Source organism: Nyctereutes procyonoides, unplaced genomic scaffold, assembly GCF_905146905.1.
Source record: "Nyctereutes procyonoides isolate TBG_1078 unplaced genomic scaffold, NYPRO_anot_genome, whole genome shotgun sequence".
Lineage (NCBI taxonomy): Eukaryota > Metazoa > Chordata > Mammalia > Carnivora > Canidae > Nyctereutes > Nyctereutes procyonoides.
This window is the reverse complement of record NW_026575115.1, coordinates 792,462-811,303: the sequence shown is the minus strand read 5'-3', so window position 1 is coordinate 811,303 and position 18,842 is coordinate 792,462. Positions and strand designations below refer to the sequence as shown.

The 18,842-nt window shown below is 43.1% G+C and overlaps 1 protein-coding gene across 2 annotated transcripts in view; it reads left to right on the top strand.

Moving 5' to 3' along the window:
* Positions 1-18,842, top strand: part of NEIL3 (nei like DNA glycosylase 3) — a 48,969-nt gene that overhangs the window by 8,199 nt on the left and 21,928 nt on the right. Inside the window, exons 2-5 of one of the 2 annotated variants that reach the window (XM_055333780.1) lie at positions 5,629-5,756; positions 14,683-14,817; positions 15,209-15,422; positions 17,588-17,662. In XM_055333780.1, the coding sequence (XP_055189755.1) occupies positions 5,629-5,756; positions 14,683-14,817; positions 15,209-15,422; positions 17,588-17,662 (552 nt within the window). The remainder of the gene's footprint in view (positions 1-5,628; positions 5,757-14,682; positions 14,818-15,208; positions 15,423-17,587; positions 17,663-18,842) is intronic. The other variant, XM_055333781.1, reaches the window with a different exon arrangement.

Below are 18,842 nucleotides of genomic sequence, written 5' to 3'. Positions count from 1 at the left end.
TTAATAAGATCAACACAGTCAACTGATGAGCATGAGGTGGATGGGAGTATGAAGGGTCCCCGGTGTGGTCCTCAACAGGGGAGTTTAATGGCAGCTTCTCATGGATGTCTGTAGGATGGAACAGGGACACCATTTGTGTGAAGCCGTTGGCCTCCACCTGTGGATGATGATTCTGAATCGGGCCAGACTCTGGCAAGGTTGACCCGTCTTACTAGGGGTCCCTCCCCCTCCTGCACGATGGTTTTCCTCTCTTCTGAGCTGTTTCATCTTAAACCAACCTCTCTTGCCTCGACGTCCCCTCTGCCATCACCGCGTGTCTGCATTGCCCTCGATGGCCTCCTGTGTTCTCACCACCTCACTGCCTCTCGAGGCCTTGTCGCCCCTCTACGGCCGGGTTCCTGCTGCCTGTCACTTCTCCAGAGCCCTGGCGACCCATCACCTCCGCATTGCTAAACCCAGCCGTCGGGTGCTGGCCTTCCCCTTACTTGGTGCGTCGGTGGTGCTGGACACGGGCCGTGCTTGCAGCCTCCCTTCCTTGGCTGGGGGACAGCAGCCCCCCTTGCTTGGGCTTCCTCCCCCCCGTGGCTGCCTTCTCTCCTGTGCTGTTCCCCCTTCCCCTGACGGATCGTGTGTCCTCCCATCCCCCCACCATGACACGGGAGCACCCTGGCCCTCCCTGGGCCTCTTCTCTTCTCGATGCGACCTCAAAGCTTTGGAGGCCGTTTGAATGCCGACGACTAGGTAAATTCTGCAGCCAGGACCTCTTTGCCGACCCCCAGACTCATACCCAGCTGCCTGCGAGACGTCCCCCCTTAACTTACCTGGAGCCTCGCCCGACCTTTCTCTACTACTTTGTTCTACCCAGATCTTCATCACTGCTGCTGGCACTGTCTTTCCAGGGGCTCAGCCCCAAGATCTCCCATATAGATGTGCCAGTGGATCCTCTTGGCTTCACCTTGAAATCCATCCGACAGCCTGGCCCCCTCTCACCCCTCTGCCACTACGAGCTGGCCCAGCTCTCCTCCTCTCTCGCCTGGGTGGTGGTTCTTTGCCTGCTCATGCCAGGAACCCCGGAGCTGGAATCCTACCCAGGCAGGGAGAGCATTTTAGGAAGTGATGTAGATCAGGGCAGCCCGGGGGGCCCAGCGATCCTGGGATCGAGTCCTGCATCAGGCTCCCGGCGTGGCCTGCTCCTCCCTCTGCCTGTGTCTCTGCCCATCTCTCTGTGTCTCTCATGAATAAATAAATAAAATCTTAAAAAAAGAAAGAGGAAGTGATGTAGATCATATTAGGCTGCTTCTTCCTCCATGTCAGAGAAGCAGCCAGTCCACAGAGCGGCCCCTGGGGGCCACTTGGTGTGACACCCCCCACCCGTGGCAGGACTGCTGTGTCCACACCTGCCCCTGCTCTCTCCCCAGCCTGTGCACTGTGCCTGCTGTGTCAGCGCATCGCCTCACCATTCCTCCACCTGGATCATGGCCCACCCAAGCCCCCTTAGACACCTGCTCAGATGCCAGTTTCTTCCTGAGCTAGGGCTGCCTCATGCAGAATTATACCTGCTACCCCGCCCCCTGTCTTGATCTGTCTTTCTCATCTCGATGTCTTCTCCAAATGTTTTAAGTCCCTGTTGGAATATTTACTGCTTACTCCCCCCTGCCTGGAAGACGATGAGCTCTGTGAAGGCAGGAGGTTTTTGTTTGAAGATTTTTAAAAATCTTTTATTTATTCATGAGAGACACAGAGAGAGGCAGAGACACAGGCAGAGGGAGAAGCAGGCTCCATGCAGGGAGCACACGTGGGACTCGATCCCGGGGCCCCAGGATCACACCCTGGGCTGAAGGCAGATGCTCAACCGCTGAGCCACCCAAGTGTCCCAGGCAGGAGGTTTTTTAGTTATTTTTAGTTGTTAATTTTTTGTTCTCACTGACACATCCCCGGCATTAGAACAAGGCCTGACCCACAGGGGAAGGTGAATAAACTTTTTTCAAAATGAACCAATCCGAAAAAAAAAAAAAAAGAACCAATCCAGTGAACAGTCACGAATGGTGCACTTTGAATGGTGATGGACGGCTTTGCAGGTGTCCCTGCCCACATTTGTCATCAGAGGGTGTCGGGCCACAGACGCAGCCGGGCGAGTGCCTGAACCGTGGGGGTCACTGGCTGGGACTGTCGCCCTGAGCCCTGTAAGTTCTTGCCACAGCTGCCAGTTTCGCAGCGTGAGCCGACTCCCCGTGAGGCAGCTGGGGTGCGTTTACTGCTTAGTGGGTGTTGTGCCAACCTGTCTGCTTCAGGGCCGCCTGGTCTGTCTCTGCCAGGGGCCATGATGACACACGGGGAGGTGCGACTTACGGGGGTCAGGAGGCCTGCGCCACCCCGCTGGGTGAGGGCCGTGGGGCAGGGCGCGGCGGCTGGGGTGCGGGAAGGGAGAGGCGAGGTCCCTGGCCAGCTGGGGGTCACCGTCCCCAGGGGTCAGGTCACGACGGCCAGCCTCCCAGGAGCGTGGCTGGGCCTGAGACCGCTGAGGGCCACCAGGAGAAACTGGAGCCCAGTTTCAGGCTGCGGACAAAGGGCAATGTACCCAGCAGGTGGATGGTCCCCACCAGTGGGCCCCGCACGCAGGCCCGGGCCGCCGGGGGCCTCCCTCTCCCTTCCACGTCCCAGCCTCTTATGTGCCGAGGTGGAGGGACATACCCCACCCCCCGGGGTGGCACCTGAGCACCACTGGCCCCCTGGAGCTACGGGGAGCCTGGCGGGGGCAGCAATGCCCACCTGGGCTGCGGGCTGTGACGGCTTTGTCTCCAGACAGCAGGTGTTCGGGCCCAAGGGCCCCCCTGGGACGGCCACGAGGTGGAGGTGGGCGCGAGTGTGCGTGTGCCTTCCCAACGGGCGGGACAGAGGTCGAGCTCTAGTTATTTATTTTTTAATATTTGATTTATTCATCATGAGAGACCCAGAGAGAGAGGCGGGCCTGGCCAAAGCCGCCTGCCAGGAGGCCGTGTGGGAAGAGGCCAGGAGGCTGCTGAGCTGGGGGCCCTGCACTCAGGAAGGGGGGGTCTTCGAAATGTCACTGGGACCTTCAGTCCAAGATCCCAGAGTCTGTGAACCGCGCCCCACGTTGAGGTGGAGGCTGCGCCCAGCGCATCTCCGTGTCTCGGAGGCCGGCTGCTGTCTCAGAACACTTCAGCTACTAATTGGTTGTCCTGGAAACCTGCCGTGTAGTCTACACTGGGCTCCGGGTAGATTTACCTGGCAAGGTGAAGTCTTACGTGGCAAGTGTGCTTCTGCATCCCTGGGCCCTCGGGCCTGTCGGGGCTGCCCCTGACGGTGGCTGAGGGGCCCCGGGTTCAACCCACATGGAGGTGGGATCTGGGCCCACGCTTCTGGGCACATGGTGACACGTGTGTGCATTGTGCCTTCTGCTGCAACCTGTCACGGGCTCTTTTGGTGGCATGGGCACACCTGCAAGGCCGCGGGGCCCCAGGTGGCCCTGTCAGAGAAGCTGTGCCTTGGGCTCAGGTCACCATTTCAGGGTGCGGGGCTCCCTGCTTGCTCTCTCTCCCTCCCTCTCTCTCTCTCTTACTCTCTCTCTTCCCCCCTCTCTCTCAAGTAAATAAATGAAATCTTTCAAAAAAATAAAAAAATAAAAAGAACTGGAAGGCAGCCTCTTGTAAGTCCTCCCGTGCCTTGGTTCATTGGTCACCCTAAGCTCACGACTGACTCCCACTTCTCATTATGGGAGGAAGGGTTGAGAGCCGGTTCCCCTGAACTTCGAGCAGTTGGCAGATTGTCGCAGATTGTCGCAGCGGCTGTGGTCGTGAGGACCATCTGTGGACTTGGGGGAAGAAGGGTCGGCTAGGGCTGCGGTGACAAACGCTGCAGCCCGGAGCATACAGAAAGAACCCTGTGTCTTTCCCCAGGGTTCTGGAGGCCAGAAGCCCAAGCTCAATGTCGAGGCCCCTGTGGCTTCCTGGCTTGCAGACCCCACTCCCTGGCCGGGTGAGGCCTGCCCAGAGCTCACAGGCCGCAGGGCGAGCTCTCCATGGGGTCTGCTCCGGCGAGATCAGGGCCCCTCCCAGGACCTCATTAAGCCTCCTTACCTCATAAAGGCCCTGTTTTCAGACACATTCGCCTTGGAGGTCAGAGCTTCAACGTATGAATTTGGAGGCACAAAATCCAGTCCCTTGCTGTTTTCAATCTTTTTTTTTTTATATCTCTTATTTTCCTCTGTTCCTTTGAACTAAATACTATAATGTGTCTTTTGAATCAAGGGCCAATTTAGGAAACTGGAGAATAGAGTGGACATATCACCTTGCATATTTAGAATGACAGGTGTCTGTAAACCAGAAGTTTTGAGCATCCCTAGCAATGTCATTCCACCATAAGTGTGTGTGGGGGGGTTGTGATGTGCTCCCAGACTCTGTCGGAAGTTGTCTTATAATTATCTCCCTGTGACCCCATCATCACTACCTCACCCCCCTCTGCAGGCGAGATTTTATCCTGGATCTTCTGAGAATGCTTAGGTCGAGTCCAGAATAAGAAAAGAAAGGTTAGAAGTAGGTGAGGATATTCCCTTAGACTAAGAGTTAATGTGTAAATGTAATTATAGATGCCTATCGTATCTTATAGACCAGCTAGGCATTAATGGTGGTATTGCCTTTTTTTTTTTTTACTATATTTTGATTGCTAATTTAATAACGTTTGGAAACATTTCTCAAGAATGAAAAATGATGTTACCGGCTCACCTGCTGTCCATCGAGCAAAGGAGCCTTAGCAGGATCTAAACCCACTCTCATTCCTTTCCCCAGCCCACGGAAGGGCCCATCAAGGTCCTTGATCTTTACAGTGCTCAGTGCACATATTGTGATCCTCACAGTGTATTGTTTGGTTTTGCACAGTGAGGGGAGGAAGAAGTCGTGGGTTTCTTTTTCCTTTATTCCTGACATCTTGGCTGAGGAGGGAGAGGAGAGCAGGTCTTGCATTAGACGCTGGAACTCCGGGGAGCCTGGTCTTCACCACTGATGCCCTTACACCCCCCAAGACTGTGAGCACTGACACTCTTCTTTCCTTTCTGACATAAGCCTGCTTCAGAGACCTGCTTATCTTTGGGGTGCTCTCCCCCGTTTACCTGGATTTCCACCTCGTAGTGTTCCTTCCTGGCTTTTTGAGTTCTTCGTTACAGTTATAAACACTTTGTTTTCATGTTCTATCCACTTTTTTTTTTTTTTTTTTTTTAGCTGTTTCGGTCTGAATGCTCTTTCAGGGACCTTGGCTGTGCTTCTGGAAACGGAAGACTATGCTATTTTTTTAATTTTAAAAGCTCCACATCATTTTTCTCTGCTTTCTTTTCACATGGGCACAGCTATATGGTCCTGGAAGAAACTCATTTTGATTGTGAGCCAATTACTTCCTTTTCCACTTAATTTTTTTGGCCTCTCTCTTGAAATGACTACATGGTAATTTGACAAAATGTATGTAAACAGCTGATTACATTACTTGACTTGCTGGGGAGTATTCTTCTCACTGGGATGCACCTGGGCACGAAGTAATAGAAATACATTTAAGAATGAAATTATAATTTTGTTTAGAGTTTGCGTGTTTACGTGTGTAGGTGTGTGTGTTTTCTCCTAGGCTGCTGCACTGAATGATAATAAAGATTCCAGCCAGAATTTCTCGAGACTGTTGAATGGCTGCGTTTACAGCGGTGTACAGACTTTGGGGAAGGAGCTCCTTATGTACTTTGGGCCAAAAGCTTTACGGTAAGATAAACCTGCACAATGCGGCTTATCTCTCTGTGTAAAGATGCGGAGAAGGCTTTTCTTGGGGTTCACTGGATGTCACATTTAATCATGTAGAAAGTACTCCGTTTTTAAGAGAGCTCTAATACAAGAGGTTGAGATTCTATCGTGGAAAGCAATAAGCAGAAGATGAATAAGTTGTGATGTCATCGTTACTTGGAGGACTAGTCAATTTATTTCTGTTAAGAAAAACCCACCGGCAAGACGGGCTTCCAGGAGATGTTAGAGCAGCACAGCTCAGCTTGGCTCTTCCCCACTTGGCTCTTCCCTTGCGTCTTCCCCCGAGTGTTGACTGTATTCGCGACATTAGTTTCTTTATAACTGCTCCTAGTTTGGTTTCAATGTAGCTCTAGATTTTTGTACTTTTGGGTCTTCCTTCTTTTTCTGAAGCCTTGTACAGGATTGGAAACTTACAGGATTCCAGGACTCTTCACCGGAGGCCCCAATTCTTCATTCTTCCACAGAGCTTATGGAAAGCCATGGCTAATGTGTTGGTGATGAAGGCCAACCAATCTCCTACGTTGGCTGACTTAATGATAAGAGTGTTGAAGTGTGGGTCCTTGCCAGAGCATGGTCACCTATTCGATTTTTTTTGCGGCAAAATGAATAAATTTTGAAAAAATTAATATGTCTACCAAACCTCTGTCTTCCCTGACTTTAGCCTAAGTTACGGCAAACCGTGGAGCATGGCAGTGCTCCCTTGAATCTCTCCTAATGTTTCTTGAAAGTATTGAACAATTTCACCTTAAAAGAAAAGCCCTGTTAGTGGCCCCTGTGCTTCTCACCGAAGGTGACTAATGGTCACAGAGATAATAGGACTGCATGATGGTGACTTGCTGCCCCTAATCTACCGCACGTTTGGAGAGCTTCAGAGTTTATTATCATTGCTTTTCCTTTGACATGATCTCTCTTTGTTGTCAGCAGCTGCTGTCTTTGGCCAACAGTGTCACTTGGTGGGTTTTTTTTTTTTGTTTTGTTTTGTTTTGTTTTCTCAGTCAGGAGACGATAACGTCACACACGCTTCCTGGTTCGGGCAGGAATGATCTACTTACTGCAGGTTGCACTGCTGTGGTGGGAGATGGATGTGATTGAGAACTCTCCCCTCTGAACTGAGTCAGACACAACAGGATCCACGTGAAGGCAGTTGAAAACACTGATATGTTATTGATTCTCTGGAGTTAGTTGCAGATTTATTCCTGGAGGATGAGAGGGAGGTTTTTATCAAGCGTTCTCCACCAGACGGATAAAGGGGGTGTCATTTCTCAGTGCAGTTCTCGGAGCTGTCAGGAAGTGTTTCCTGAAGTTCTAAACGAGGCCTATCACTTCTTTAAACTAACTAAACTGTGCCATCCCCGGGGAGTACATACCTCTGTGTATGGATGGGGAAAAGTGTGGTGGCTTGCTTCCTTTCTATTTCCTATGGCCTGAATGACTATTTGATATAATAATTCAAGGTCGGCAGCAGATGAGCTGTTTGAATACAAACCAAGCAACCTAAAATCAACTGCATCCCCTTACACAATTTAATAGAAGTTATATATATATATATATATATATATATATATATATATATATTCCCAACCTACGATTCTTAAGAGAATGGATGACTCTGTCAAAGAAATGTGATCATTGTGTGAGGTTGCAAGTGTGTCAGCAGGAGATAGAAATGTTGTCTTCATTCATGACCTCTTTTTTGCTACCCACCAGGCTGCTCTGCATTTTAGAGAGCACGTACATAGCAGGAACCACACTTAATGCTCGCTTATATCTATCCCTTAATGCCCAGCTTTTTATAGGTAAAATTGCCCTGGATTGTAATGCATCTTACAGGGCAGGCCATGAATCTTCCTGGGATTCATTTGTAATGGAAGTAATACAGACCTAACCCTCTGCAAGAGAATCTGCCATGCAAAAACCCACACTTCAGAGAGGTACAGATTAGAGTAACCATTTCTGTCACTAAAAGATTTATCAGAGTGCTCAAGTGCTCCTAACAGTGCCATTGAATACGAAAAATTATTGGATACGCATTTATTTTTGGAGCACAGTTGCGATGTCACGTGTGATTAATACCCGTACTCCTTCTAAATGCTTTAGAAGAAGCTCGTCATCTGTAATAAAATGGAAATCATCTTTAATTTTTTGGCGGTGTATGGAACAAATACTCATTAGAGAAAACTGAGACATAAGGAACAAACAAGAATAAATCTGTCCATTCACAATCTCACTCCCAAACATAACCCCTGTTAACCGCGGAGGTATATATGCCAGGGCTGTGCGGGCACGTGTCTACAAGTCTGTTCACCCAGACATACCCACCCGGTGAGTGGCTGGTTTTCCATCAAAACGAAGCCAGCCGTTATGTCTTGGACTAACATTTAAAAGATATATTTTTTAAATGAATCTCCCTTTCCAAGACACTTTGCTATGTCCAGTTTGTGATTTATATGACTCCGATGGTTTGCAATGATCCTATTCCGAAAGTGTATCTGCAACATTTTAGAGAAGCTTTAGACGTTAACAATTTTGTAATTTATTGGCGTTTAAGTGATGTGATCCTCTAAACAGATATGCATGAGACACTGTGATGGTTCTTTGTAGTTTGCTAAACAGTCTGTAAGGAATCTCTCCTCGGCTCCTCAAAAGATGGTTTTACAGCTTAGACGTAGTTTTTCTGATCTGTCACATTAATGTGTTAGAAAAACTGAAGTGTGATAAAGGTTCTATATGAAATCATATACTGTAAGAGTGGCCAGTCCTGCCATCTGTCCGCCCAACGTGATCACTTGTCTTTTAGGGACAGCGTTCCTTCTGGAAGCTGGCCATCTGGCCACAATGACCGCAGACGTCCAGTTGACTCTAGCACAATCTTGCTGAACCTTGTCTCTCATACGGAGTCGATTGGGTCAGTGTGGATATTTCCATGAGATGTCTCATCTGGAGCAGAAGAGGGTCAGGCTCTGTCACATAGAGAAGCTAGGGAGTGGAAGATAAAACCAGCTGCACAAAGCAGAGAATCCAAAAGGCCTTTTAGCCCTTCCTTCTGTCCTTTCCTGAGATCCAGCTCTCTCCTACCTGTCCTGCAGCTTGATTCTTCAACCTTCCTTCAGATTCTGTGAGCTCCTAGGTATTCCTTAGAGCCTAAACCTTTTTGGGTTGGGTTTTTATCACCTGCAGTTGAAGAAAACTGACATTATCAAAAGGCACACACTTCCAGTTAGGAAATAAATGAGTCCTGTGGATGTAATGTATAGCACGGGGACCATGGTCTTTCACAGTGCTCTACTGCAGGGTTGCCAGCTGCAAAGAGAGTAGGTCTTAAAAGTTCTCACCACAATAAAAAACTAAAAAAAAAAAAAACAAGAAAAAAAAAAGAAAAAAACTTTGGTAAGTATATTTGGTGACACATGTAAACTAGAGTTACTGTGGTGATCATTTCTCAATATATACAAATATTGAATCGTTATGTTGTACAAGTGACACTGATTTAGTGTTATGTGTCAATGATACCTCGATTTGAGTGAAAGAAAGAAGGAAGGAGGAGAGAAAGAGAAAAGAAGACTAACAACTAAAAGTAATCTATGGACAGAAAAGTAAACATCTTTCGTTTTTGAAATGGTAGAGTTTGAGATTTTTATTTTCCATTTCAGTAACCATGATGCTTTCACATGTAACTGGAGAAATTTGGGAAATCTTTATGTCTTGCATTGGCTTTCCCTTCTGCACCTGACGGCTTACATGATTTGGTTTGGTTTTATAGTTTGGTTTTCCTTTTCTTCTTTTATTTAATAATACACATCATTTAGTTGCAATTTTTTCCTTATTTTATTTTTTAAAGATTTTATTTATTTATTCATGTGAGACACAGAGAGAGAGAGAGGCAGAGGGAGAATCAGGCTCCTTGGGGGGAGCCTGATGCGGGACTTGATCCCGAGGCCCAGTATCACGCCCTGAGCTGAAGGCAGGTGCTCGACCGCTGAGCCACCCGACATCCCTTTTTTCCCTTGTTTTATTTTATTTTATTTTTTAATTTTTTAAAAAAAAACATTTATTTATTTATTTATTTATTTATTTATTTATTTATTTATTTATTCAGAGAGAGCGAAAGGGAGGCAAAGACACAGGCAGAGAGAGAAGCAGGCTCCATTCAGGGAGCCCGACACGAGACTCGATCCCGGGTCTCCAGGATCACACCCCAGGCTGAAGGCGGCGCTAACCGCTGTGCCACCGGGGCTGCCCTTTTCCCTTGTTTTAAAAGTAAAATATAATTCTACTATAAAACATTAAGATAGTACCAAAAAGTCTAATGGCAAAAGTAAATATATATATATATAATAGTTACTACCACCAAAAGAAGGCACACTTAACAGTTTTTATAAACATCATAGATGGAAAATATCAATTGGGTATACAACATATATTCATACACAATTTATATTGTATATGCATGGATCATAAACTGACATTGTATATTATAATATTTATATAAATGAGAATTTTAATTATGTTAGACTTTTTTTACACAGTATGCATATTGTATCGGTCAGTGTCAAAACATGTACATTATTATTTTGAATAGTATTCCACTATATCCTCATTTTTAAATCAATACTGTTTAGTATTTTCTGCCACTTTTCGCTCTAATAAATAACTCTGAAGTTAACTTTCTCGAGCATGTATCCTTTACCATTTCTGTATTTTCTCAGGATAAATTCCTAGATGTGTATTTGCTGGATCTTAGTTGGTGCTTTTTTATATCCTTTTTGAAGGCGTATAGAAATTGATCATGAGTGGAAAGCCCAGGAATCTGCACCTGGTCGCCTAGTAGAGCGTTGTCTGTGCGTGGCCTACCTTGGCTCCAATTATGTGGTATTTATCCACACCTCTGAGCAAGGTTATAAAAGCCTGGAAACATGTTAGCATAAAATCCATGTGCAGCACTATTGTAGTTGTGGAAGTTAGATACCTTATCATTGCAGATTGACCTGGTGTGGTGTTCTCAGCTGATAACTGTGATTTTAATTGTTAAATTGATTTTAAATTATCTTCCTCATAGTTTCAACATGCGGCACATCTCTGGGCCTGGCTCTGTTGTCTGCTTTATCTCTTGAGTCCCTTTGTTGTTGTTTTTAATTTTTTTTTTTTAAGTGTCATAATTTTTTGAACTCCAGATAGTCATGTTTAAAGGAACAGTAGAGGCTGAATTAAATAATGTTTAACCTCAAAAACAGTAATGTCTCTATCAGGTCATTAGTGGGGGGATTTAGTAGTCAAGCTTGGTTCGGATTTTGTTTTGCTGTAGTTGACTTCAGTGCACCCGTGACATCAAAAACTTCAGCCAATCTTCCTGCCTTATGCCTCAGGTGTGGCCTGGTGTGGCTGGGCTGGTCGTCTCAGCTGTTATTCAGGGAGCAGGTTGACAATGGGGAAATGGTTCTTCTAGGCCAGCCTTCCTCTTAGCCCTGTGCACATGGGCCTGAGGGCTGCGCTTTTCTCAGAGCTACTGACTCTCTCCTTCCCAAGACAGTCAAACTTCCTTCCATGGTTGGGTGGTCTCCCCTTTTTAGGGGGAGCATTCCCTTCCCCTTCCTCAGGGGGACAGCTGTCTCCACGTGTCACTGCATGATTCTGTGACAAAGCTGATTCCCTGCCTCCCCGCTAACTACAGATGGCCCTTGCTCTGCTCATCCTCAGCAGCAGTGTATCTGGCCTGAGCCAGGGGCAAAGACTTCCTGCCCTCCCCGGTGGCAGCCTGTGCCTGTCGCTGCACGGTGCAAGACTTCCTGTGTGTGCAGGAGGTTTCCTCTTATTCCTTTGGGCACAGAGGGCTTTTTGTTTGTACCTCTCCCTCGGCTACAGACAGGTGCCATCACACCAAGGGTGGCTCTTTCGGTCCCCTACCAGGACGCAGCTGGTGTATACTCGTGGAAAAGAGCTTTTACCCGTGGGCCCATGCTCTACTCGAGTCTGGGACTCCGGGAAGTGTAGACCGTTACACCAACCACGCTCAGTATTTAGAAGTTTGTGGAAAATTGTAGCTGCTTCCTTCCTACCTGTTTCCCTGGTAGCCATCTCTTCTGCTTTTATTGTGCCACAGGCCAAATAATTTGTGTGTCTGTCTGGCCACATGGAGGGGCTTGTTACTCTTTGGTATTTAGCTCACCCGGCTGCCTGCAACCTCAGGTCTTTCATGGGCTCGAGAGAATTTATGATTTTTGTAAATAATCTCACTTTTCTCTCCATGTTAGGACAGGAGCTCTAGCTTTTGCTTTTAGCTTTTGTAGCCTAAGTAGATGCAGAACTCACTGTTTCTTTTTTAACATGATTAAGTCCGTATTGTTTTTTAACTTTTTTCTTTGAATTCCTAGTATAAGCTTTACAATAATTCCATTCAGCTATTTTACACTCATTATTAACCTTAGGTCACTTTAGTCCACTTGATAATTCTCATAAGCAATTGCCTTGTTAGCAGTGTATAGGTAGTTGTCACTAAGTTGAACCTGTGACCACACCGTGTTTTTATGCCATTGATGTTTGCTTATGACGTTCCGATCATTGTGATAGTGATGACCTGGAAGCATGCGGCTGATGTTTAGTATCAGGTCTTATTTATTGTTTGTTTTAGGAAGTTCTTTCTAACTAGGGGAATTTTCTTAATATCACTTCAATTGTTAGTTTGAACATTATTTTTATATTAGAATTTTGGTTGCAAGTGACAGAAGCCCAACTCAAGTGAGCTTGAGTAATTATTTCATAGAAAAATATGGGTATCTTACCTGAAGATAATGTAGCTGGCGTCTAGCAGAATTGGAAGCAAAGACTAAATGCTTTGAGGACTCTGCATTCTTTCTCTCCCTGAAATCCGCTGCACTCTTCCCTTCTGCAGACAGGACTCCCTTGGCTTCTCTGCTGCCCATGCTGGCTGACATTCCCATGGACAGTTCCCATGTTAGATCTCCTAGTACCATTGGGAAAGTGATTTCTCTGCATCCCAGATCCATAAATTCATCAGGAGAATGCTGATGAATCCAGGTACTGGATACTGATGGATCTGGCTTGACTCAGGTGTCCATTTCTGACTCAACCATGTCAAGGCATGGCCTAAGGCCCTCTGTTGGCAGGCAGTCATGGTCTACAGAGCAAATGATCTTAGGTAACCAGTTGGGTTGGGGGCTGAAGGGGCCTGTGAGGGTCAAGAGTTAGAAATAAGGATCTAATAAAATTTTCTTAAACTAGGTTGATTATAATGAGTACTCTTGGAAAGTAAATCTAACTCTAGAATGTAAATGTGATACGAGCCTGTGTCCTGAGCTGTAAAGGTCCGTATGGCAGTTGTTATGGTGCCTAAAAGTGTTCATGACACTGGTGGACACTTACTATTTTCTTAACTTAATATAAAGGGTACTTAACAATAAATACAACATTTCTTGGGGCTCAGTGATCACCACATTTTGCTACTTAATAAAAATAAATAAGAATAAACTAAAAATGGTTATTTTTATGCATATTGTTTTCTAAATTGAATAGATTTAATAAGACCCCCCCAAAAGCATACTTAATTTGATTCAGGGTTCTCATTGGGGCTACTCCTGCATTTCATTTGGGTCTTAACCTTTGAGATTTTTTATGTGGTTGCAGTTTCATTATAGAAAGTGATTTAGAATCCACTTTATGAGCCATGCAGCTGAAAAGATTTTAGATATGATGGCTTCTGGGCATGACAGTTGTACACCTTTCACTGGGGTTGAACCTCCCTAAGCTAAATTATGGAGTACTTACAGGCACACATTTTTCCTGTCAAGAACTATGGGGCATGGAAAATGCATTTATGATTGATAGTAGGGCATACAGAGTTTAAAACCCACATTTTTAAAGTTAGACTGGTTAACCTTGTACAATACTATAACATGGTGCTTTGGAATTAGAAGCACAGTGCAGTAACATTTGCTGCCAAAAGAGCCATATTTATTAACTCAACAAAGCTAGAAGGAGATGGATTTGAAAAGCGGAACACAGTATTTCATCTTGAGAATCATTTTTGATCTTCATCATCAGAGGTCTCACAAAACCACTTTCTCTCTCTCTCTCTCTCTCTCTCTCTCTTTTGTTTTTACTGGACATGCTAATCAATCCTATAAAAACTGAAAGGTTATAAATTTTTCATCACTGCTTTGTGGCTTTCAAGCTAACCGTAAATATTTATAAATCCCCTCTTCCCAATACATATAAAGGTAAAAAAAAAAACAACTAAAAGAATTGAAAACAATAACATTTTGACTTTTTCTCTTCTCTTTTGATACATGAGATTTTGAAAAAAAAAATTGTTTCATTGTGTATCCCAGAGCAAAGGGGAAGAAGAGACTGTCTTAAACTGTAGAGATCATTTTGGAGTAGATAAACACTTCCCATCCATTGTGGCTAGAGATACAGAATTTGAATGTTAGTGGCTTTGTAGAATTTATAAAGAAAAAAAAACAAAAAACAAAACAAAACTGTAAGCAATTTAAATTTAGACTCATCCCATCCAGAGCCTTTGAATCTGAGAGAAAGCTGAAACACTAGACTGTTCCATGAATAAAAGTACTTTATCTGACAAGAAAGGAAGAACAGGGTATGTTTTCTTGAGCTTATTGTCGGGCCCTATTATTTCTCTGGGAATTTATTTTATTTGTGGTTTGAAAAACTTATTGTAAAATCTTCTAGTTTTATAAGGATACAAAAACATAACAGAAAAAAGATACCATGTTGGCTACATTTTTTGCCCTCTGAAAGTGCCTATCTTGACTAACATTTGCTTGCTTATAATCCAAAAAGTGAAATGAAGGAACGAAAATTAGGTGCACGATATACTTTCTGCCACTCAAAACTGGGTTTGATGTTGTTTCAGGATTCATTTCGGTATGAAAGGCTCCATCATGATTAATCCACTTGAATACAAAAATAAAAATGGAGTTTCTCCTGTTTTGGAAATACAGCTCACCAAAGATCTGATTTGTTTCTTTGACTCATCGGTAGAACTCAGGTAAAAAATAAGATAAGATAAGATAAGATAAGATAAGATAAGATAAGATAAAATGAAATAGAATAAATAAAATAAATAAAATAATAAAATAAAATAAAATAAAATAAAATAGTTCTGCAGCTGAAAAGCTATAGAGGTGGATCTGCAGTTTGGTTTGAAATGTGGAGAGAGAGAGAGAGAGAGAGAGATGTTTTAAAAATGATTTCTAACTGATAAAACCTCATTTTGAGAGAGCCTTTGGATAATTTAGTTTGTTAGGGTCTTCATTGTTAGGCTATATAATTCATACCCTGATTAACAGAAAGTGTTTCTATCGAATCTCATTTTAAATGACACTTTGTGAAATTATAACTAGACTGATGATTAATGTGTTTTATATTCCTTGCTACAGAAACTCAGCAGAAAGCCAACAGAGAGTAAGAATGATGGAAGAATTAGATGTATGTTCACCTAAATTTAGTTTCTCAAGAGCCGAAAGTGAAGTGAAAAAGCAGAAAGGACGGATGTTGTGTGATGTGTTAATGGACCAGAGGGTGTTGCCTGGGGTAGGGAACATCATCAAAAACGAAGCTCTCTTCGACAGTGGTCTCCACCCAGCTATTAAAGTAGGTTATAAGTGTTTTTTTAAATGACCTCTCTATTTTTAGATACCTTTGAGGGACCAACGGGAAAACGTAGGTCTGTGTTGGAAACATTCTCCCCAAATGGAGATTTCCAGGATCTTTGTGTTAACTTCTCAACGGGGCCAACACTGACCTCTCCGTTTAAAAATCTCCTCTCACGTCATGTCCTCCATCTCCCATGACTGGCTTTGCTTTGTGTTTTCCCCATACCGAGGATCACCTTCCAACATGACCTGATCTTTACTGGTTATATTCATTATTTAAAATCTATCTCCTCCTGCTCCAATGCAATCTCTTAGGAGCATGGTGTCTGTTTTGTTCACCGAAGTTTCCAAGCATCCAGTGTGCGGTATCTAACCCATGGAAGGCATAAAAGAAATATTTTTTGGATGTACGAATGGAAGTAAGCTCAGAACTTGCTTTTTGTACCTGACATATTAACTTCACACTTAATACGCACTCATGTATTCCTATTTATAGCTCCTTGGACAGCAAATGCTGTTTTGGGGGAATAAGCATGGAAGTTGGATGGCAGGGACTGGGAAATAAGTGACTAGTAGGGAACTGGAAACAATGTGGAACACTTGTAAAACAGCTTTACTGGAATAAAGGGAAAACAGAGGCTGTTGGGGGGTGTCAGGATAAGAACTCGGTATTGTTTTTTTCCCTTGTCCCTCAACTGGAGAGACATAAACTTACTTATATAAGAAAAATAATAATAGAGAGAGAGGTTAAAATTGTAGGAAAGAGGATGGTGATTAATAGGGCAAAGTTGTAAGAATGTCTGAGAGGTTAGGACCCAAAGCCAGGTAGAAGGCCACGTGTATTTCAGTTCCTAAGGAAGGAATCTACTGTAAGGCTTTTAGCTACATCCTACTAATCTCTTTAAACTAAATCATTTTTTACATGAGTCCAAAGATACCTTTTGATTTTGTGTAATTATTTCCTAGTTTTTGTTAAACCCAATCAGTAAGAAATAAGTTTTAAAAGAGACCCATTCATGATTTTCCCAGATAAGATTCTGCTTTTTTGACCCTTGGAACAAGATGGCTACATTTCTATAACGTGGGAGTGATGACACAGAATTTTAATAAGAACAAACTTTTTAAAACCACCTAGACCTCTATGGGAAACATGTTGGGGAATAAAGAACCCATAGTATTGTTACTCTCTGTGATAAACTGCAAATTCATTTTCTATCTGTATATCCAGCAGGCCTTTCATCTAGTAGAAGATCATTTGCCCTAATGTCTGGGAGGTTAGAAATTAAGGAAAGTTCTCAACTTTAGCTATTAGCTCCCTAGAAGTCCATGCACAATTATTGAAAAAGTATAGTTTAACATCTCAGGGTATGACTGAATAGAGTATATAAGATATGGTAAGAAATAACTCCATTTCAAAAGTGCTTATGTTTTAAATTTTAAATAAAAATATATGTAATATTTTCATAATGATTATGGTGATTAGATGACTTCAGGTTTCATAGTCCCTCATAACTTAGTTTCTGCTGTATGTAGATGCCTGTGTACATTCATGTACATAAACAAGACTAAGTCATCAGACAGGAGTTTTTCTGGCATCACCTTTGGAACCACTTGCCAAATGATAATTAATTCTACAAGGGTAACACTGAGATTTATGCCAGGCTCAGCCACAAAAAAATTCTTCAGTAAGGGCTATGTCTGAGTTCTTCCAGGTGTTAACAAGTACTCTGATATTAGTGCTTGTATATAAATTCATATCTTTTTAAAGCTCGATGGTGACCTTGACGGTCATCCATTCTGTGCCGATTTTTCCCTCTCTTCCTTCTTTTTTTTTTTTTTTTTTTCTCAAATCCAGCAAGATTTTTCAAGGTGGTCGATCCCACAATGCTGGGACTTTGAAGATGTCTGATACAGAAGAGATACTCATTTAGAATTACTCGTATTTAGAATTAAAATTTATAAACAAGAATGGTATATATATATTTTTATCTGTAGTGATGTCACTTAAGACCACTGCTAATGACATTAAATAGATGCGTGAGAAATTGAGTTCTAGAAGGTACGCATATATTTTCAATCAGGGTAGTTTTAGAGCGGGCAACTGGTATTATTTTCTTTTTACAGTAACAGATTATGAAACTGTCCTCGTTTTTCTGTTTTCAGGTTTGTCAGTTGACAGATGAACAGACTCATTACCTTGTGAAGATGATACGTGACTTCAGCATTCTTTTTTACAGGGTAAGAGTAAAAATGTTTCTACTATGTCATATGTCAACTGTCTCCCTTTGGATGGGGCCAACAATGTCAAGGCTCTTTGTACCATCTAGTGGTCAGTGTGTAGAGGTGCAGTAAGGGAGGAGGACGTGTGGGTGTAAATCACAGCTAGAGATTTAGTCACGGGTCCATCCAAACTTATCTGACAGTAATTATATTAAATTATCCTTATACTAAGTTGGGTATAACAGTTGCATTAGCATGGTATTTAGATTCTTGTTCTATTTTTGGGCATAGGAAAGTAAAATGTAGGAACTCCATAGAGAGACTCAACCCTTTGGAAAAAACGGGCCTCAACTCAGATTTTGCTGCTTGTTATCTGTGTGGTTTAGATTATTTAGATAATTCAGGCTCAGTTTCTTCATCTATAAAATGAGAAAATGAGATTTATCTACCACAAAGACTTTTGAGAATGAAGTGTAAGTGCTTACCTACCTGTAAATTTTGCAAGTTGTATATATGCATAGACATCAGCATACAGAGTTCCAAAAATACGTTTTCTCTTTTAAACAAAGTATGATAAATATGCCTGTTTTTTTTTCTACACAGTCTGTTTTCTGCATTCAACATTTTTATTTTTACTGTGTTCAGAAAGGCAGGTATGATAGGAGTCTTCATTTATTGGCCTAGAGTGTTAACGAACCTCTTGCTTTACGTGTCTGCCTTGAATATTATGGCTATTTTAATATTCTATATGTTTACTCACTCTTCTAGGGAAAGGTGATTATAAACCACTACTCATTTTTGGCCCAGATTAAGTGTTGGGTATTTTAATACTTTGCTTAAATCAATAGAAGTTGTTTGTGTAATTTTCAACTTATATATGGCGAGTCGTATTTCTGGGCCTTGAGATTTTTACAGTACTGACATAAACCCAAAACATTGTCCTTTTAGAAGCTTTAAATATATATGAGTAGAATAAAACTGTGACAGAGAATATCAAAATATCCTTTGAATTAGAATGTATACCAAATGGAATATGTTCTTTGCTAGGAAGCCATTTGAATTTTTATTTTCTTTGTTAGCAAATTTGTGAGATTAAAAATGGAAAAAGCATCTTTTGTCAGGTCAACAAACAAGAGGATCTCAAGTTTTTCACTGTAGAAATAATTTTTTTGGTTTTGGCTGTTGAAAGAAAGTGAGC